At 36.1% G+C, this 23099-nt stretch overlaps 1 protein-coding gene across 1 annotated transcript in view; it reads left to right on the forward strand.

Annotated features, from left to right (window-relative positions):
- Spred1 (sprouty related EVH1 domain containing 1) overlaps positions 1-22506 on the forward strand; it is a 59831-nt gene extending 37325 nt beyond the window's left edge. Inside the window, exons 3-7 of the mRNA XM_034494857.2 lie at positions 5499-5667; positions 6972-7018; positions 12199-12357; positions 15525-15626; positions 17517-22506. Of these exons, the coding sequence (XP_034350748.1) occupies positions 5499-5667; positions 6972-7018; positions 12199-12357; positions 15525-15626; positions 17517-18164 (1125 nt within the window). The 3' untranslated portion in view covers positions 18165-22506. The remainder of the gene's footprint in view (positions 1-5498; positions 5668-6971; positions 7019-12198; positions 12358-15524; positions 15627-17516) is intronic.
- The last annotated feature ends 593 nt before the right edge of the window (positions 22507-23099 follow it).

Here is a 23099-nt window from a genome sequence, read left to right on the forward strand (position 1 = left end):
GGATAAAGACAAAATAATTAACAATGCCAGTTGCTTTGATTAAAATGACACTCACTTCATTTCTGTATTAGGGAAATCTTAAAGCACCAGAGAAAGTGTCTTCTGTGGGTTGAACTTGGTAGAAGTACAGAACAGGAATTTCCTGCTGAGCTTTCCCTTGACACTTCTGAATTATTCCACTGTCAAATGGCAGTCCTAGCTACTAAAAATTTTAAAATGACTTCAGTAGCTTTTACTTAGGGTTTGGCCTTGGCAGTCTTGCCTCCTGAAAGACACTCAGTATCACAGTAAGGAAAGGGGTGGGGGTGGGAGTGGGAGTAGAGGTGGTGTGGCTATTTCTGTATGTCGCTCACATACAGGAGACCCTCTGCTGATGCTGTACCTTGCAAATGACAGCCTCTGGCTTTTACATTCGGCTCTGAGCTTCACAGTTGCTCCCCCAAAGCAGCCCTTCCACTGTTGGGCCTTCTCACTCTTCCTGAGGGCTCTTTGTCTTGCCATTGTGGTCTTCTTTCCAACTGATTCCTTTCTGGGTTTGGTTGTTAGTCAGGACTGTTGGTTCTACCTGGGACTCTACAGTTTCCTGTCATTCCTTCTTTGCACTTAAATTTCATGCCTATTCAATTACTTTGCCTCTAATTTTCACCTAAGCCCACTAAATTCCTATGTCTAGTATTTTTATTAATATTTATAAGCCTTGGTTCTCTTTTAATTTTTCTATCTTGTACATTATTTTTCATCCATTCTGCACTAGAAAAGAATTTGAAAATTTACTTCACTGTAAAAGCAACTTATAGCATACTGTTTTAATAACTACATCATCGTTCTTGTTAGTGCTCAATGCTGGTGTTTCCTACTAGGTCTCCTGTTCTGTTCTGTTCTGTTCTGTTCACCTTTGAACTGTAGGCTGTTTTTTCTTTCACTTTCATGGTGCTAGGGGTTGAATTCGAGACCTTATATTCATTAGACAAAAATTTTACCACTGAGCTACACTTCTGTCCAGGCTGTTAAATGTTTATAGCCTTCTAACTACTGAATTAAAGTCTAACCTCCAACTGAAATTATTGGTGATGCATACTAGCTTTCTCTACTACTTTTATTAGATGCTAAATAATAATCTGACCATATATACTTTTAGTTGGCTGGTTAATTAATATGATTCCTGTCTGTATTTAATCATTTAAGGTTAGAGTCTTTCTATGTGCTAGGTTTCCTTCTCAGGCTGCCGTAATACATTATTGCTGGATGGGTTCAGCAACAAAAAAATGTATGCTTTGTAGTTCTGGATGTCAGAGTAAGAGATCAAGGGTATTGCCTGCTATGTTTTTGATGAGGGCAACTCCTGGATGGCAGACTTTTATCCACCCAGTCCTCTGGTCTAGAGAGAGGAGTGCTGCTCCCTAGTTCAGCACAAGGGCACTTGCTTCACAAGAATTTAGGCTCTGTCTGTACCACCTCATTTGACATTTGCCACTTTTTCACAGGCCCCGTCTTTAAAGAAAGACATGGTAGAGACTGGGGCTATAGCATAGGAATTTGCAGGGACTGAGTTCAGTTTCAGTAGCTTCCTGCTTAACTCTTGGTTGGTAGATTTTTAGGCAAACATACTTTGTTATATTAGAACTGTACATTGAGAACTTAGATCTTCCTGGCTGTAGTTGTCCTCATTAGCTATTGCTTTCTGGTAAAGTGTGTTTTTCTTCATTGTTTGAGAACTGTAATGGTTTTATTTTTAAGCCATATAAATATATTTATTCAATCCTTTTTGCACATCCACAAATATTTCCATCTATTTCTAGAGTCTTTTAAAGTTCTTCTTGCAATCTTTTTCCTTTAGGCACTAAGTAGAACTTTCTGAATAATATTTGGCACTATTGATGATTAAAGATCTTTTTTTGTGTGAATTTATAGACTTTTTTCTATTGAGCCTTCAGTGCTGATTCAATATTCTAGATGCTAGTTCTTTCTGGGAATATGTACATGCTATCTCCCAGCCTGTAGTTTATCCTAAAAAAAAAAAATAAACAAATAAAAGGCTCTTGTAGAGCTTTAAGTTTTGATAAAGCTCAATTTATTTTTTTCTTTTAATAGACTGTGATTTTAATGTTAAATCCACAAACTCTTCTCTAACTGGTTTCTAAGTGTATATCCTGTAATTTGTTCTACAAGAGTTTTATAGTTTATATTTAAACTCATGGTCCACTTTAGACTAATTTTTAGTTAATGTGATACTTAATTCAAGATTTTCTGGTGGCTGGATGTTACGACTGTGGTTGGTTGATTTTTCTCTGCAGCATTTCCTGAAAAGCTCCTTCCTGCTTGAGTCACCCTTCTGTCTCCTTTAAGACGAGTCAAGTACGATTTTGTAGGCTCTCTCATTCTCCTGATCTGCTGGTCTTTCTGCAAATGCTGTATCTCATGCTACTGTCCTGTGTGTTAGCACCAACACCTAGGAGACAGAGTCCTCCCACTGTTGCTTTCTCTGCCCACGATTGTTGTAGGTCCCACAGCCTTTTCTTTTGGTGGAAGTTCTAACTGTTGATCTTCCCTGTCTTTTATGAAGCCTTACCGGGACCTTCACAGGAATTGTTTATGGTGAAGCATCTAAAATCTGTCTATTTAGATCTCTAAAGTCTTAAAATTAGGGAAAAAAGCATATTTATTTTGTACATTTGACATTAAATTCTTTTGTTTTCTGATTTTCTTATCTGCTAAAATTTTTATGTTTCAAACTCATTTTAAAAATTCTACCTTGGTTGCCCCACATAGGCTCCGCACCCCTTCTCCACCCTCTCACTCAATTTCATGCTGATTTCCTTGATTCATTAGGCCCTTAGAAGTAGTTGCATATTTTGCTAAAGAATTAGGTTAGGTTATTTTCTAGAGAGTACAGTCTGTGATTCGTTGTCAAGATACATTTTATGTTGTCAGTAAATTCATTTAAATGTTATACATCATAAAGACTATCTTTCATGCATTTGTTTGCATGTGTGGGTGGCATATGAAACTTGAATGGTCTTGTTCAAATTGACTTTACCTTTTCTACTTTGAATCTATTTTCTAGTTCTCTACTTACTTTCTCCATTTTATATGATCCAAGATCCTACTCAGGGCATGGCCCTGTCCACAATTGGGACAGATCTTCACTCAGTTAATGTAATCAAGATAATTCCCCACAGTGTGCTCAGGGCCTCTCTCCATGTGAATTTGGATTCTATAAAGTTGAGAGTTAATACTAAATCAGTAATATTCTGAGTATTTTGTGTGGTACTTCAGTTACTTCTTCAAAGTAAACTGGACAGTAAGTAGAGATAGAGTGGGATCCACGTGGCTTTGGGTTCAAGGTCCACAGGCCTAACAAGTTACTGTATCATATTTTTTCACCATCTTCCTTTATGCTTTGGAAGTATGAATGTTATATATCTGTGTGTTCTGTTTTTCATAACTCAATGTTGTTATTTTGGACACTTTACTAGAACGCATTCATGCTCATTAACTTTATGTGATGAATATACCTGAGTGGATTTGAAGTCACCCAGGAAACACCTCTGGGCCTTTGAGAGTATTTCCACAGAGGTTTAATTAGTGGGGAGGAAAAATAAACCCAGAATGTGGGCCACACCATCCTGTGGGCTAGGGACCTAGGCTGAAGACAAAGGACCAAGTTGATTTAGTATTCATCTTTGTGTCCTTCCTGACTGGATTCAGTGTGTGTGACCAGCTGCCTCATGCGGCTGTGCTGTCTTTCCTGCCATGATGTGCCTTACTCTTCAGACTGAGTCAAAAAGAACCTGTTCTTTCTCAGTTACCATTCTCAGGCATTGTGAAAAAATTAACTAATATACTTACTGCCTTTCCCCACTTTCTTTTAATTTTTAACTCTGTTTAATAGCACAGAGACCTTGTTTTTTCTCTTTTTCTTTAATATTAAATTTTAGTAAATTAATGTAGTAGGATATTTTTTATTCCAGAGTTCAGTACAGTTTTTATAATTAACATCTATTTACTCTTAATAGAAGAATAGGAATAATACATTTTTACTTTTTAACATAAGTATACTTATTATAATAATCAAGAATTCAAAAACATAGTGATGACTTTTTAATTTGTTCTTTGCTAACCAGCCACATTCTAAATGGATCAGTCACACATCAGTTAGGGGTTATTCTTGATAAAGGCCGAGAGTAGCTTCCATATTAAAGACTTAATATAATACGTGATCCTAGAACCTTATATTAGAAATTTTAAAAATGTTATCAGGCCTAATTAGAATATGGACTGAGGTAAATGACATAATTAGAATTAAAACTGAGATAAAATGTTGTCTCTATGTTAAATTTAATTGCTGTGTTACATATAGCAAATAGCAATGTCTTAAGAAACACTTCCAAGTATTCAAGAACAATGGGACAGTAAGTTATAGGCTCCTTAGTACAGTTCAGAATAAGAAGAAAAAAATGTTTGATGAGGAGTGTACTTCAGTGACAGACTACTTGCATAGCATGTGAAGCTGTAAATGCAATTCCCAGCACTGTAAAATAGACAAACAGATAACATAAAGCAAAAGTTATATATGTTAGAATGTATAGAGAGAATGTTTAAAAAAAAAAAAAAAAGTAAAAGGGAGAAAGGAATTTTACCTGTTGTTATTTCCCTGAAACCATTTCAGAAAAAAAAAAAAATTGAAGAAACAAAGTTGTATTTTCCCACAAATTACATGAAACTATTACTCATTTATTATAGGATCTATTTAATACTGTTATTGTATTTTTAAAATGAGGAACCATAGGATCTATTTAATACTGTTATTGTATTTTTAAAATGAGGAACCAGAGCTTTGAAAAGTTATCTAGCCAGAGTGAGGCATGGTGGCACATGACTTTAATCTCAGCACTTAGGAGGCAAAGTCTAAGAGCTTGAGGCCAGCGTGGTCTACCTAGCAAGTTTCAGGCCAGTCAGAGCCTTCTCAGCGAGACTTCGTCTCAAAGGGGAAAAAAAGTTATAACCCAGCTATAATGGCAAATAAGTGATCTGCTTCTGTAATGGATCTCTTAAGAAATTTAGAGATGAAATGGCTGGAAGATATAATTGATGGTAGAGTACTTGTCTAGCATGCACAAGGCCCCTTGGTTAGATCACCCCGAACTACAAGGAAAAAGGGTGGTGGGGGTAAGTTTTGATATTTGTTAATAACCACTTCTCTCATGTCTGTTCCCCAGATTATCTTAAAAATATTGCTAAGTATATTCTTCTGGGAGTTTTGTATGTAGCACTGTGTTTATTCTTTTAAATTGCAGTATAAATCTACAATCTGTTTACAACCTGTATGGTCTTTTTGATCCCCTCTTAGTCCCGTTATCAAGTTGATTTGGTGAAGATTATAATCAAGGCCTCAATTTATTTAAAATGGTTCATTTTATTTATAGTTCTTAGTGTTTATTAAGAGTTACATTAAATGCATTTTGTATGTTCATTAACTTTGGCACCTGACTTTGCAGGTGGTTTTGGAATGTATGCTTAAGAAAGACCTCATCTATAATAAGGTCACTCCCACATTTCACCACTGGAAGATCGATGACAAGAAGTTTGGCCTTACTTTTCAGAGTCCTGCTGATGCCAGGGCTTTTGATCGAGGCATTCGAAGAGCTATAGAGGATATTTCTCAAGGTAGGTTTCATTATTATTATCTGGATATTTATATATTATATACAAGTAATAAATAGTCTCTTCTTGAACTTTGACCTAGAGTAGTTGCTGACCTTTTAAAGGTGTTTAATAATAGAAAACAAAAATGTTCTAAGAATAACAATCAGTCTGTGGTAAGACTCAGAGTAGTCAAACATGCCTGTTAGCTCAGTGAGGCAGAGGGATTGGGGGCTGGAGATCTTCTTGGGTTGGGGTATTTAGTAAGACTGTATCTAGAAAAGCAAGCAGACAGTGAGTAGGGGGAGTACAAGGTGTTGTTTTCAGAAAATTTGAAGAAATATAAACTACTATGAGGAAACCAGATATGAGCATGAAAATGCTTAATGTTAAGTATGTTTTGATACTGTGTGAAGCTGGTTAATTTTGGCATATTTTTTAAAGCTCCCAGTTGATTATATTTTTAGATAAGTTTTATAAAACAACTATTTTAAAGAGAAAATTATTATTCATAGCTGTTAAAGTGAAAGTAATATATTTCAAATTTTGGGTTGACTTATAAGACCATATTAATGCCCTTGTAAGAGAATTCTGTTTTTCTAAGATGGAGTAAACTGGTTACACAGTGCTGAGCCAGTTGTATGTTTAAGGAGGAATTGCACATATGCTTCACCGGGAGAGTATGGCAGTATTCCCTGTCTTGTTAGGCATTGGATATCATTATCAACAGTGGTCTCTTTCAACAGATTTACTAAATTTTTGTCACTTAGTTTTTTTATCCCAAAGAGTAAACTAAACTACTTTTTTTTACAAAGGTTACATTCCTTATCTCATTCCTGCTTCATGCTAGCCATGTCTAGAGCATAAACAGAATATTCTGCTACCATACATAATTTTGTATTCATTTATTATAACTAATGACACTCCTAACACCATACAAACTTATGAAGACATGTGTATGCACAAGTCAGTCAGACAGCCTTGACTACCTGTGGTAAAATAAGACTGACTTCTTTTTTAAATTGAGTAGCTAAAATTTTGATTCTGAACACATGTGGGTCAGACAACAGTTGAATTAGTCATATTTTGACATCACTAAACAACCAGAGAAATATAACACAGCTAGTCTGCTTAGCCATGAAAGAAAGTAAGTGGAAGTTTGTCAAGAGATGATGGAGACAGTCACTTTTTATTCTAACAGAGGAGGAATGTAAGAATCTGCTATTTGCTGTTGCCAGGCAATGCATAGTCAACCATTAATACTAAAATATAAGGCAAATATATATATATATATAAATGCTATGCTTAACTTTGACCTCTTTTCTTAGGGTGCCCAGCAACAAAAACTGAGGCTGAAGGAGGAGATGATTTACAAGTAAGTGGTTTGGCTTGAAAGGAATTTTAAAACATCAGTGTCTGTAGGAAATCATTAGAATTCATAAGTAAACAACTCACAAATTTCAAAGATCCCATATTTACCTTGGTCTTCCAGATAAACGGAACCACGTCACAGAAAAGTTTATTTTTATAAGGAGTTGTAGAGGTTCCAAGCATGAAATTCTTACAGTAGGCAGGTTGGCTGGAAGCTGGACAAGTCCATGCTGCATCATTGAGCTGGATTTCCAAACCCCTCGGAACATCATCTGTGTTGATAAGGCCTCCCACACTGAAGGAAATCTCCTTATGAACTACTGTGTATTGATTGCATGCAGTCATGTCCAAAGTATAACCTTAGCAAAGTTTAGGTTGTTGTTTAGCCAAACATCTACACACCATATATAACTTGGCAAGCTGATAAAATTAACAAGGCACACCTGTTTACTACTTTCCAGTTAATAAAGTTTGCCGAAAAAGGAATTGCACATTGTTAGTAGCATATAATCAGGAGGATGGCAGCCGTATACCCCCATACCAAAAAGTCCACAGCCCTGGCTTACACAACAGAACATTCCAGTGAGAAATTGATTTGGCTTAATGGTATTTTTAAGTTTGTACATCTTTACTTTTGTACATGTATGTTGTCTCCAAATTTCTGACTCAGTTTATGATATGGAAGTTCTTTTAAGCTGCTTTGTTTTTTGGAGATGTCTTATATAGTGAAGTTAAACCTTCCTTAAAATGAGTAGAAAGGGAGTCTTTATTTGTATTTTATGTGTGTGAGTGTTTGCCTGCATGTGTCTGCACCATAGTGCTCAAGGAGACCAGCAGAGAGAATCAGCCCTTGGAACTGAAGTCACAGACGGTCATGAAACTTCATGTAGGTGCTTGGGATAGATACCCTCACACCAGGTCCTCTGAAGAGTAAGCAGACAGTACCAGTTTCTCTGAACAACTGAGCTATATTGCCAGCCCCTATATAGCACTATTTTAAGAGTCCATGTCCAGGGTTGAAACTGCAAAAGAGAATTCTTAAATTCACTGTAACACTGTACAGTTTATCTAGTGATATGCTAGAGTTTTAGAGAATGAATGAATGGGTGGAGGGGTTCGTGTACGTAATAGGGAATACATGTGCACCACAGTATACATGTACAAGTCAGATGACAACTTTTGGGAGTCAGTTCTTCCACCATGTGGGTTCTAGCGGTTGAACGCTTGTCATCAGGCTTGGTGGCATGTGCTCTCACCCACCAAGTCGTCTCACTGGCCCATGGTTACTTAATTTATTACAAGTTGTTTTTTGACCATCATTTGTAAAGACAACAAGAATATAGTTTAAAAGTATAATGTATAACTTCTTACTCAATTTTTCAGCCTAGTAGAAGTAAAAGATTATCAAATTTAAATGAATATTTTGAAAGGATTAAATATCAGAGCAGAAATCTCCATTTTGAATATTCATTAACTCCCATTAATTCGATAGATATTAAGATTGCTGCCATAATTGTTAGATACAGGATTATTTGGTGGAACATCTTCCTGTTCTGAGCAGTTTGCTGTCTTTGTAGCTGCCAGGAAACTCTGGGAGGAACTTATTCTTTTTCAACTACCTTTAAATGATCTCAGAATGGGTCCATGGTTTGGGTTTAAAGTCCCGTCTTTTACTCCTGGTGTCTACTACAGTCCTGAGTATAAACATAGTTGTTACTTAAGAATATTTAAAAGAAAAATGCTAAATTTAAAGTTGGGACTTTAAAAAACCAGACATCCTGTTCTTTTACTTGGTTTCTTTTCTTAGACTATTCTGGTAAAACAATTAAGGTTTTGTTTGCTTTTGTTTCTTAATTCTGGTTTGTGTTTGTTTAAGTGTTATTTGTAATGCTTTTTCATCCAGATAAGACAACATTGGCAGTTTTAATTAAGACAACCTTATTGAGATAAACACAAACTGTGCCTTGTAACAGGCTTGAGATCGAGCAGAGATCTTAGGTGCCATGCTTCTGGGCAGAAAGAAGACCCAGCTGTCAGAAGTTAAAAGGCTCACGTTTGTTTTACTGTTGAGAAGCAGTCAGTTTTAATCTTTTTTTAAAAATTAGATGCTATAACCAAAATGACTAAAAAGGCTTTCATTTACATTAATTGACTAAGATAAATCTCCGCACTGTGGGACATGAATTGTTAATGTGCTGATTTAGAGAGATGTTACTTTTAATAGGCTCTGTTTGAGAGTTGAACACCTGGCTGCCTTTAGTCCATGGAAAGTGTTTTCATGTATCTCATATATTTCATGTATTTCAGCCATCATCTTTTGGACAGACCGTCACATAACTCTAGAAGTTTCCAAAGCTTGTTAGGTTGCATTTTAATTCATATTTCACATACATTTTTATTCAAAGTTTTTCTTAATGTTTATTTCTTTTTATTCTGTGTGTATTGTTGTGTTGTTTGCATGAATGTCTGTGAGGGTGTCAGATCCACTAGAACTAGAGTTACGGTTGTGAGCTGCCATGTAGGTGCTAGGAATTGAATCCAGGTCTTCTGGAAGAGTACCAGTGCTCTTAACCACTGAGCTATCTCTCCAGCTCTTTGTTCAAGTTAAAGTAAAGTGTAATCTTGGGCTAGAATCTTAGAAATAGGTTTATCAAAAAGGGTTATTTTAAGATATATGTAGATAGCAAGAACTATATAACTACTGCTTATTTTCTCAAAAATACATCTATGAACAGTAAATAATCTCTGCAAACTTAAAAATACCTATAAGCCAAATTAACTTTTCATTGGAACATTTTGTTGTGTAGCCACGGCATGGACTGATTTCTCCGTACCATTATTTTTCAACAGATATTATGTCTTGACATTTTTATGTTTTCTCACTGTTTCATCATAATTACTATGTCAAGGTTGCTTAAGTATAATAATCAATGCTAGTGGTATTTCTAGATAAAACTCTTAGAAAAGTACAGAATTAAAAACTTAAGGGAAACATGGTAGCACATACCCTTAATCTCAATCCTACATACAAGAGGCTGACATCTCCATGAAGTTAAGGCCAGCCTAGATAACATAGTGAGTTCTAGAACACCAGGGCTACATATTTAGTGAGACCCTGTGGTGTGCGTGAGGGATCTAGTTTATTCCTAATAATAATGCACTTGAGGAGTTCTGTTAAACAGAGGAATTCATTGTGGCCAAATCTAAACTGAATGGGCACTAGGAACATGAGAATGTGTGTGATTACGTTAAGGTGAAAGAATTAAGAAATGTATTTTGAACTTTATACAATTTTTAACTACTATATTTTTGCATATGTTTATATTTATATATATTTATAATTAAGGTTTTACTTTGTTGGATATCATCTAGTTATACATTTAAAAAGTTATCACTGATTTGTGATAACTTCAATGATGAAATTCTTGAGCAAGTGCCATGCATTACACTTTTGCTTATATGATAAAGTTGAATTTTGTTGAACAATTGTTTCTTTCCCAGTGCATTCCTGTGGACCAGCAGTTACTTAACCGTAGCAAAGTGTTTAGGGGATTCTGATTCTCGTCCTCCTCTTACGAGTGTGTGCCAGTCTCTTACTGCCTTGGTAGTTGGGACTCTTAAGTAGGGCATTGAGATGAAACCCAGAAAGTCTTCATGAGAAATGATGGGACAAAATCTGAAGGAAGATCGGTTTGACTCATATTAAAGTGAGACAGGCGGGAAAGTTGCAGGGATGGAGAGTGCTTTCAGTCACACTGAGTGAGGAGAAGAGGAAGTAGATTGGAAAGTAGCTGGGAAGGCTCACTGTTTAGAAAGTCATTTTATGGACATAAAGACTTAGTCTGTGTCAATTGGGAACTCTATGGCCAGTGTGTAGAAAAAAGATACGTTATTTAAAATAATGGTGACTGGTTCACTGGTAGAGTATATTTGTATTAATTGTTGTTCAACTTCACAGAACAGAAATACAGAATTCTACCTCTCCCCCTCTCCCCACTCCCTCTCCCCCCTCCCCCTCCCTTTCTTTGCTCTGAGTAACAGTATTTTTGCCAACTTCCTTTCAGTAATTTAGCATTAATTGTCATATTTTCGGACAACTGTTAGGAAAATAGGTCATAATATAAGTTAGCTGGTTTTGACATAATTGCTTTACTTGGCAGTAGGTCCTCATGTATATTTCAAACTTTAATTACTTGATTCCTGGTATGATGACTGCTTTTCACTTAATGTTACAGTTAATTTGTAATTTAAAAAAAGTTAGTTCTGGAGAAATTAATGACTGGAGACAATTGTTACAGAGCAAAAAGTAGAGTTTTACTTATGAATTTAAAAGATCCTAGTCAGTTTATTTAATTTACTTGTTTATTTTAGAAGTAGTATTAACAAACTCTTTAAAACTTATTTAAGTAATGAAGTACACATTTTGAACCTTTAAATTTACTAGCACTATAAAGGTTATTCCAAATTATTTTAGAATAGTTTTGGTAATAATTTGAGCTAGTCAAATACTTCCATTTCTACTTGACAAATTTTTTTCTCAAATAATTATGCATTAATGGAGACAATAACAAATAGTATAATATACACACACTGAGAAGAGATGGAGAGACCTAGGGTTTGTTCTATAGTGTGCTACATTACAGTTACGTAACATTTTTGTTTGTGACATTTTGGAATGGTGTCTTAAATGACTGTCATTCATTAATCAAGTATATTTCCCTATCTAAGTGTGATGATGTAAGTGTCTGTAAGCCATCACAAGTTCAGGCTCACATTTTATTTAACACGATCATGGACCACTGTTGTTCGTGTGTCAGTATAGTTTTTACTATGTGCTTTTAATTTTTAATCTGTAAATTGTTATATTTATTTGTATTTCCCTCCTAATTTCTTCATCTTCCATGACTTTGTATAGCTCTCAGTATAATTAAAAGTCATTATTAGATTTCTATAGAAATCTAATTATAGAAATCTAATTTCTATAGAAATCTAATAATAGCCTTTAATTTCTTTTAAGTTATTACTAATAAGAAAGTCCATTTCGTTCACAGAGTTAGTGTTCTAAATTTCTTCTTATCATGTACTTTGAGTTCAGGGAATTGCCTTTCATAGTAATGGCAATGACATAGACCTACTAATTGTGCTGAAATAAATATCTTTCTTTGTTGATGTTGTTCCCATCAGACAACTGAAGAGGACACTTCCCGTTCCTTAGTGAAAGATCATTTTTTCCAGCAAGAGACAGTTGTTACCAGTGATCCTTACAGAAGCTCAGACATAAGACCGTTACCCTTTGAAGATCTGAATGCCAGAAGAGTCTACTTGCAAAGCCAAGTCAGCCAGGTGAGAAAATGAATACTGTTCACATGTATAGTGTGTATAGGAAAGCTGATGTGATACAGAACACCAAGGGCCTCTGCCCTTTCCATGGTATGAAACTATATAATGGTTTCATAGAGGCAGCCTAGAACTTCCACAATTGATTTCAGGAAGAGACATGCAGTCTCCATTACAGAGAACACCATGAGCTAAGGTGTCTGTGATCTGGTAGAAAATCACACATATTAAAAACAAAGAAAAAAAATGCAGAGAACTGCCACTAGGCCGTTGAATGTTCATACTCTGGAAAACATCTTGGAGTTTTATGTAGTGTGTTTTTCATAAATTTGAACACATAGTTGTATAAGAAGAAACTAGAGATAACACTGAACATTTTTATACATTGACAATTTTACTGAAAAGTAATCTAGAATACTTCTGTTATTCTTCCTTTCTTTTATTCTGAAGTAATCAGTAGCTGGAAATAAATAGTATTGTATTGTGATTTTAATTTTAATTTTTCTGATTGCCAATGTGTTGAACAAACTATTTTTCTGTGTTTAATGACCACTTAGGAATTCTTTTATAAAGAACCTAGAAATGATCATATTGAGTTGTCTGGTCTTTTCTTAGTGGTTTGCAAGGATATTCTTGCACTATTTTGGAACCAAGTCCTTTGTCAGGTAAATGCCTTACAACCTCTTCATTGTTTAGTGTTCTGCTCTGTAAGTTAGGTAATACCAGAATTTACCTCCAAAGGTTGCAAGATTATGGTGATAAAATATGATACATAAAGCACTTAGAAAAGGTATTTTATTAAATAAAGAAAACAATGTTATTCCTAGTCTTTTATAATTGAAATGTTTGCTGATCTCCAAGATTGTAAACAGAACAAAACAGGTAACCGTCTCATTTAATAGGAGTTAAATTTGATGGGTTAGTTTCCTTTAACACTATACACTTATTTGTCAAGGGTTAATATACAAAATTATAGGTTTGATAATGATGTTTTCTTATTTATCAAGAGTAAAACAACATCCACACTTCTGTAGTGGAGCTCCATTGTCTTTATTCCCACATAGAACTGAATTGTTAGAGCCTCCCTTATTGGTGCATAGAGCCCTGTGTCACATACTGTGTTTCCCTGTGTGCCTGGGTTTGCTTCTAGTGTTTCTGATGTGATGTGTTGCCCCTTTGTCTCTGCACCTGCACCATTCTCATCTTCACTGTAGAATCCCATCTCTGTAAGAAATGTTGATGTGCAGCAAGTGTCATAACTTAGCAGCTGAATAATTTTTTGTGTATAAATAGTTGAATTGTTTTGAATCTGTGCATTAGCTTAGGGAGACTTTGGTGTCACTCATGAAAGTAATATATCCTTCTACTTAGTTATTCCTCTGTTTCTTTTAACTACATTTTCTTAAGGAAAAGGGCCTGTATGTCATATTTACTTTTTTGTATTTTATTGTCATTATGAGTGGAATCCTTTTAAAAGTCCTCTTATTACTATCTTTGAGAAAGCATCTTTTTTTTCAGCTGGTAAATTATCCTAAAGATTGTAGAAATAGTATGTAATTTCCAGTGTGTTCAAAAGCAGCACTTAATTTGAGGTGTATCTTTTAGCGTCATTGTTAAAAGTGTCTAAAAGCAACAATGGACAATTGTCCATTTGTCTTCACTTACACATTACATGAGAGAACAATATCTGTTTCATTGATCCATTAATCTGGATAGTTGCAGAGTGTATATGAGTTTATATGGGTGTGTATGTGTAATTTTTGAGATAGTAAAATAGGGATAATAAGTGAAACTGGACATTTTTACTTTTAAAAGACTATTCTTACAAAAAAAAATTACAGGAAATTTTGGGATTTTGTTTTCTTGTAGCACTATGGATTAAAACCAGGGCTTTGTATGTGCTAGACTCATGCTTTGCCCCAGAGCTATATCCCCAGCCACTACGAATATGTACTTAGTATTTAACTAAGCCAGAAAAGTTTTTCTCTTAACTCCTTCTCTGTAATGGTCTTCCATTTACTGTTGTTTTAGTTTCAGTTTCAGTTTCAAATTACACTTTTATTAAATGTGGCAAGGTTTGGATCAGAATGTTTTAGTGCAAACAGTAGAGAGAAACCAGAATGACTGAAATACTGAGAATGATGATTGGTATGGGAATTCTAAAAAGTAATTCTGATAAAATTCTAATAAAATTTTAACCATAATCTGTTTCCACTTTTAAATATTCTTTACGACTCAAGCTAAGAAAACTATCAGGACATTGGTGCCCTCCTGATTTTTTAAAAAACATAATTCATATACCAGGTAGTTAATATTTGGTGTTTTGATATATTTACAAGATTGTACCATCACCACTATTCAATTCCAGAGCGCTTCCATCACTCCAGATAACCCATCAGGGTTAATGTCCCCTTCCCCACTTCTTCGCCCCAGCAGCCACTGTTGTGACACGTGTGGATGTTCATTCTTGTTGCTGAAGAACACTCCCCACACAGAAGTTCTTCTCCTGGCGTGCTATGTTATTTATGGACAGTCAGCAGTTGTTCTTTGACAGGATTTTACTAGACTAGACTAGTACTCCCATTTTGTAGGTCAGGTTGTCCTTAAGTTCTGGTGATCTTCCTTCAGAAGCCTCCAAAGTGCTGGGGTTAGAGGTATGGCTGCCATACCGACTCTCTGCCTTGTTTGTTTGTTGCAAGATGTTACTTGCTAAATTGGAATTTTAAATACATTTTTTACAACAATAGCAACATAGTTCTCCTCATTAGAAGTAAAATGGGGAAGAAGTGATTCTGCTTTTCTTTTTTTAAGATTTATTTGTATATATGAATATTTTGCCTACATGTATGTTATACATCACAAGCATGTTTGGTGCCTGTGGAGGTCAGAAAAGAGCTTGGCTCCCTGGAACTCAGTTACAAAAGGCTATGAGCCATCTTGTGGGTGCTGGAACCAAATCCAAGTCCTCTGCAAGCAAGTGCTCTTAACCACTGAGCTACCTCACCAGCCCCTTACCTGTTCTGCTTTTTATTAAGAGAGGGCTTTGTGCGAGTGTTGGGCATAGAGACTGGTTAGACATGACTATAGTTTTGAAATGTATATTGTACTTGATTTTGTTGAAAATAGGAAATTTATACTGCTGTCACTTACTATAGAAATTATTGGAATTTTAGATACCATTCGGTCAGCAAGGCCTAGACATTCAGAGCCGAAGTATGGAATACGTACAGCGGCAAATATCTAAGGAATGTGGGAGCCTAAAGTCCCAAACTAGGGTAAGTAATGTTCATTTATCTTCTGGTCTAAAATGCCACAGTTTAGAATCCATGAGTAATTTCTTTCCTTTTTGGATAAAATGTTCATGAGACTTACTCAGTATGTATCTGCCGCGTCTATGTGCCCAATCTCCATTCAATCTGAGTGGCTGCATCATCAGATAGGACAAACAGGAACTGGAATGTTGTTAATTTAGCCCATGCATCCTTCTCCTACACAGAATAACATGCACCTGCATCCAAGAGTCCCAAAGGTTTGTTCTGCTCCAACATCTAATCTTCTACTCCAAGTCCTAGCTAAGGCTTAAGCTGTCATCCACCAAAGTGTGTGTGGCCCTTGAAAAATGTCTTGAGACAAAATTCTTCTCCATCTGTGAACCTGTGGAACCAAATAGAAGATAGCTTCTAGAATACAATATTAGGAAAGCATAGGGCAGAAATAGTCTCATTACAGAAGTGAGAGGCTGAAATGAAGATGTCAATAGCTTGTCTGCTGGAAGCCAAACCGTAATAAGCATTCCATTCCATTTCAGGACTTGGAATTAATCATCTTTGGTCTTGTGTGTGTCTTTTTTTGCTCTTGGTTTGGTGGTCCTCCATGCCTCTGCTTCAACCCTTGGATCATTGCTACCATAAATACCAAAGCATGCATGGTCTACTGAAAAGGGAGACTAGCCTTCCCCCTGAAACTGCAGAAGATATCTCAGCCCTACCTTCAGAGACAGACTTCTTTACTGGAGAGGTGGAGCATGCCTGTAGCCACACAGTGCTCTTGGCATGTTTTAAAGAGATGCAGAGATCCAACCTTCTGTCTTCATTCTGTCCTGGCTGCTTTCGTCCATGTTAGCAGCATTTTGCTTTATCCAGCTCTGTGCCTGGTAGTCTCTCCACTTCCCCAATGTTTGTAATAAAGTTACACTGGAGATTATCCAACTGCTTAGCAATTCCTTCAGTTTGTCCTTGTATGCATGCATCACACACACACACACACACACACACACACACACGATACTATAAGCAACAAGAAGAAAACTGCCACAGCTTTGGCATTTCTGAATATCTTACATCCAAGTTCTATTTTCCAAGCTGACCAAACATAGTTGATCTTGTCACTTCCATTTTCTTTCTCCCAGTGTCCAGCAGTATGTTCCTTTTTTAGAGTCCTCACCAGGAGGACTTTATAGGCCATATTCTTCCTGTAGTTTCTCTGAGGCTCTGACATATATTATAAAGCACTTTTAGTTAAAAACTGTTACCCGTTTCTACATTTTTAAAGCTGTATTACAGTGGCACACAGCTTGTTGGCACTAAAAATCTGTGAAGCTGAACCAGTGGGATGAGTAGATAGAGCTTCTGTTTTAAGGAATTGTCTCATCCAGTAATGGGATACAAATCCAAATTCTAGTCCAGGTCTCATGGCACAGACCTACAAGCCAAGCTACTTGAGGCTGTGGCAAGAGGAATGAGAGCATAGGACCAGCCTCAACACCCTCGTGAGACCTTATCCTAAAATACAAAGGCAAAGATAGCGAGCTGTTGTGGCTCAATAGTAGACTGCATATCTACCAGCCAGAAAGTTCTAGGTTTAATCTCTAGTACTGGAGAGAAATAAAAGTGAAATGTGCAGAATAAGCCATTAGGATGGAGATGAGGAAAAAACTGGAGCCTGTGTCCAAAGGCACTCTGCTGGCAGAACTTCATCTTGCTATATAGGGAAATAGGCTTTGTTTTAGGTGTCATCTGATTGGATATGGTCCACCAGCTGAAGAGTTGATCTCGTTTAAAACTTTGTCACAGAGATTCTTGGATGAATCCCTAGGTAGGGTCATGCCACCAAATTGAGATAAAATTAACCACCATAGTCCTTACTGCAATTTTTATCTTGTCTAGGTCCCTTTGAAGTCAATCAGACATGTCAGCTTTCAAGATGAGGATGAGATTGTTAGAATAAATCCTCGAGATATCTTAATACGTCGGTATGCAGACTACAGACATCCGGACATGTGGAAAAATGACTTGGAGAGAGATGATACTGACTCCAGTGTTCCATTTTCTAAACAAGACAGTAAAAAGTCAGACTATCTCTACCACTGTGGGGATGAGACTAAGTTAAGTTCTCTGAAAGACTCTGTGGTATTTAAGACACAGCCTCCCTCGTTAAAATTTAAGTCAAAACGAAGAAAAGAGGATGGGGAACGTTCTCGCTGCGTGTACTGCCAAGAAAGGTTTAATCATGAAGAAAATGGCAGGGGGAAATGCCAGGATGCTCCAGACCCAGTTAAAAGATGCATATATCAAGTTAGTTGCATGCTCTGTGCTGAGAGCATGTTATATCATTGTATGTCAGACTCAGAGGGAGACTTTTCTGACCCTTGTTCGTGTGACACTAGCGATGACAAGTTCTGCCTAAGGTGGTTAGCCCTGGTAGCTCTGTCTTTCATTGTACCATGTATGTGCTGCTACGTCCCTTTGAGAATGTGCCATCGCTGTGGTGAGGCATGTGGGTGCTGTGGTGGGAAACATAAGGCTGCTGGGTGAAGCAGTCCAGGGCCAGCATGAGCTTAAAACCTTCATCTCCAGGAATTAGCTAACTTGGATTTGTGGAAGCTGTTGGCAAGCAATATGGAATCTTGCCTGGTATCACTGGGGCCATGCGTAGAGGAAGCAGAACTCATCAGTTCTTGTGATTTACAGATGCTAGCCATGCCTGTTTCCCTGAGTGCATGGCATGTTCTGGGACAGATCATAGAGTATTTTCAGAAGGAAGTCATTTCTGGTTATTGACTACAAAAGGTCAACATAGAATATGATTCAACTAAAAGGGATTAATTTTGGCATTTTTATATTTATGCACTAGGTGATGGGACTTTTTAAAGATTTGAATTCTTTAGGACATTAACTAAAAAGTGCACTAAGGGACAGTGATTTCAGTACAGAAAAGTTAGTACTTGGGAAATTAAGAGATAAAATAAATGCAACTAAATCATTAGTTGTTTTTGAAAGCAGTTTTATGTATAAATAACAAATGTTTATATTTAACTAAGTGTAAGGTACGAACTATGACACATTAAACTTTTCTTGCCCTTCCTAGTTCTGAGGCAGATGTGCACATATCTGCTGCCACATTCCATATGTGTTGAGTATTTAACTCATCTAGTTAATAACGTTTGTATCCATGTGAAAGGTTTGGTAAGTTCATCCTCATTTCTCTTTGGCTGCAGTATATATTGAGTTATATCTGTACATTCTGGAAATCTAAAATCTTTAAAATACTCTAATAGCCTTGAGTGACCAACTTTTTTTTAAAAGCACAGATGTAATTGTCTAATGTTCTGATGGAAATGTAACACTTATTTTTATATAAAGAGACTAAGTAAACATAGAAGAAATTGAGGGTTCTTTTAGTTGTTTTGTTTCTGTGGTATTCAACCAGCAAGTTTTTTTTTTCTTCAGAGTTTCATCCTTCAAAGAACTTAACTGCATTTACAAATGTTTTTACAAGGCAGAAGCGTTAACTAACTGGATAGTTAGTGTGAAACAGTTTCCGCTGGAGATCTCCATTTATCATTCTGCTAAGCCAGAATGTGCACAGCTGTTTCACTGATTTTTCTGAGCTTAATCCTCTGCTTATTACTCACATAACAATGGTAATACTTTTCAGTTGCATTTTATTATATTTCAGGAGCAAAGTTACTTTGCATTTAAGACGTATGCAGAATTCTCCCAGGAAAGTAATCCACCATTGTGAATGGAAATCTTGTACATCACATTCCTGTCACAGAGCATTTGTATTATGGGATGTTTGATTTACAAAGTGGTGTGATATGTGATATGTTCCAACAAACAGGTTAAAAGTACTTTGAGGTCAAATTGTCTTCTTCTTCTTCTTCTTTTTTTTTTTTTTTAATGTTACATTAAAGCTCTTGTGAATGATTCTTTCACAGTGCTCCCTTAGGGAAAAGAGAAAGCTAAGCAGTGTGCCTTTTTTGCCTTTTTTTTTTTTTTAATGGTTTAAAGTTTCTGAAGTGATAGAAATGAAAATCACACTACCATTTGAAGCTCATTCTACAGGTTTTCAGTGTCATTTCTGTGTAGTCCATTTTGTGTGTTACACTTAGGCTTGTGTTGGCTTTCTTCTTTTGCCCCAGATCAAACTGAACAATGTATATATAACACTATCTGTCTGTAAAATACTTTTTTTAAGAAAGCATTTATATTTATATGACAGCTTGAACTGACAACATTATGTATATAGATCATCTTGAAGTATTATTTCACATTGAAAAGAAGAAAAATATATTGATAACTATAGATGTTATGAAGAAGAGGCTATTTCTAGTTTTGTACTAAAAATCAATTGGATGAACTAAATCCAAAACCGGACACTGTAGCAGCAATTTTCAGTCTTATTTTTACTGTTTCTATATTGGAGGCTGCTACACAGTTAGATGATCTTCATTCTTGCCGTTTTCGGTTTCCTAGAGCAGACTGTTAACTTTCAAAATTCGTTTTTATTGCTGAAATAGAATACAGGTTTTCCTTGTGAATGATTATTCATATTTGTAAGTTCTGGGTTTATAATTCAGGTTGGAGCAAGGTGTGAATAACTAAAGAAAATAACTTGCTGGCAATATAGGAAATGCCATGGAAATGAGCTGTGTATATACTTCTGAGAAGAACAAAATTAATCAGATTTTTCTGTTAAGCACTAGTCACTATAGTGCATCTCCTGGTTCTGTACTGTATTTTATACGCAACGTACATGCTTTAATATTTTAATGTTTGTGCATTAATATTTTCAGTTTGTTTAACCACTTTGCTGCTAAGATTTTGCCATCCCGTTCCCATTTTTTCCTTTACAATTTTAAACATTTCTCTTCATTAAAAACTATGATAATGAAATTGGGTTTTTTTTTTCACCTTGGATTTTTGTAATTAGCACACATGAATAAAAATGAATAGAAACTCAGCCCAGTCCAGCAAAGAAACTGATGATATAATGTTATTGAGTCCCTTTGTGAATTAGATGGACAGTTTAATCCAATTCCAAACATGTGCAGGTGGATTCAAGAATGATTTCTTGTTCGCTGAACAGATTTGGCACTGCCATTGGGCCTTTTCTTTAAAACTTTTCTTCTTGTCTAATGTTTAAGCAGATGGTTCAACAAAACTAGTAAAGTAAAAGTAAATACTGAAAATGAAGTCATCTGAATGACATGACCAGAAAATTCTCCACCTGTTGGGCTTGTTTGCTCAGAATCAGTAGTTCTCAAAGGATGCTTATGGCTTATGGGGAAGCCCTTGATTTCTTGAGCAGGAATGCTTGCGGAGCTCCACTGCCACCTGCTGGATGATTTCAGACCAGCACTGAAAGATGGAGATGCTGTCGCCCAGTGAAGAAGGGCCGTTCATGGTGGCCACTGCCCACCAGAGAAATCAGGGGTAAGGAACGGCTCAAAGGAATGTAAATAAGTCTTTCCTGAAATGAATATGGTTGCTGGAAGATTTTAAGCACTTTTTTCTTACACATGCTGTTTTAAAATATTTATTGAAACTTGGAACTGGCAGTCAAACTTACGTACTGAAGCATTTATACAGCCAGTTTCTTTAACTCAGAAGCCATTACCAAAATGGTATTCCTCTTTTCTTCCCAGTACTAGTCAGGGAGAAATTTTTTTTAAAAAAATAAACATAATTACCTGTATTTTATCATGACAACTCCAGAGAGTGTATATGTTTCTGAGTAGATGTTGATGAGGCAGGACTTAAAATTTAAAGAGAAAAACTTGAAACTACCTGTTTTCATTGGTTATTAAGCAGTGCCTAAAATGGGCTTCTGAGATAATACAAATGCACTTTCAATTCATGTGTATAGTGCCATCTAATTCTTTGGGTGAGTCTTGCTTTTCCTCTCCCTCGCTCTTCTCCCTTAAGTAAGTGGTACGCAGGCATTTCTTAGTGTTCATGTCGGGCTTCAAAGTGCAGCGAACATGGTGGAGAATTTTATAAATCTTTCTTCTGTTGAAATTGAATGTCTGATTATATTTGCAACATGTAACTTGGATTAATGTATTTTAAAGTAATTTTAATTGTAGTCCAACAGTGCATTGAGCAAGTGTAACTTTTTTCTGAAAAATAACTTGGAGACTTTAGTTAACTGATAAAACCGATTCATCACTAAATGTTGCTTACTCTTGATTTGATCCAGATCACATTTCTGCGTCTTATAGGAAACACCAAAAAGTTGTTAATAGATGATAATAGAGCCGTAGGTGAGCCAAACAGAAAATATTAAAAATGTGCACACACAGACAAGCAGAGGTGATTTATACAAACCAAAATGTAGGTGGGGAGAGAAGGAAAATTAACAGGGGGTTTTAAGGTACCAGTTACCAGCAGCCAGGCAATTAGAAACCTTTCAGTTGCTTTGGTACACTGTTATCCATTGCTCCTAAAAGCTAAACTTGCAAAGGTTACTAGTTTTTTTTTTTTTTTTTTTTTAATTTTTTCAAGAATAATTTAGTCAAATGCCTTTGTATTTAAGATGTAGGGTTTTTGTGAACAAATGTGTAGTACATTTTGCTTTCTGTTTTCTTGACCTCAAAAGTGCCTCACTTGTATATTACCCCCTAGTAGGAGCCTGACTGCATCTTTCTAATAGTCCATGGAAGCCCGCTTTATTCCTGTCCTTAATGCATCCTCCCACATAGAGCCAACTAGCTGAGAGTTGTGAGTATATAATGTAAATACGCACATGAGTTTGTAACTGCTTTTGTTGCGTCATATCATGTAATTGGACATATCAGATGGTAGACTATTTGTTTCAGTGATTTCTCCTCCCTTGGAATTACCTGATTAAACCAAACCATGAAATTTAAAAGGGCTTTTCTCACTTCTTGAGAGCATATCATAGCTGTGTAAGATGCTAATCTCTGGAGAAGAAAGCAGGGGAACTGGGCGCTTTCATAGAAATGTGGTTTCATTCTTCAGAGCTGTATTCTCTAACTGAAAGTTCACCTACAGTTCGGCTTCATCACCCCACCCTTGATTCCAGATCACTGTAAATTGTTAATTTACAGAGTTCCTAGTTTGCACCCATGCTGCAGCTGCAACAATTAGCCACCCTAAGCATGTGTGGCAAATGTTTAACAAACTGCAAACTTTGTGTGTGTGTGTGTGTGTCTGTGTGTGTCTGTGTGTGCACTAGCTACTTCCTTTTGTAATACAGCGAACACAAGGGCAGAACTGTAAGGGCAGAATCAATTGTGATAACATCTTGATACCCAAACAATGTTTTTAGATTATTGTGTTACAGTTGTAGTCATTCGAAGAATGAACTGTGGACCCTGGTCATGTATGGCACATAATTGTGATTATTTATAGGCTTTCAGAAAGTTACTTATGTTGTTCACACTTATATTGTTATATTGTTGTCAAGTCAATACCAAGTTTAAGAACAGTTTTATAGCAGGG

This window comes from Arvicanthis niloticus, chromosome 2 (assembly GCF_011762505.2).
Source record: "Arvicanthis niloticus isolate mArvNil1 chromosome 2, mArvNil1.pat.X, whole genome shotgun sequence".
Lineage (NCBI taxonomy): Eukaryota > Metazoa > Chordata > Mammalia > Rodentia > Muridae > Arvicanthis > Arvicanthis niloticus.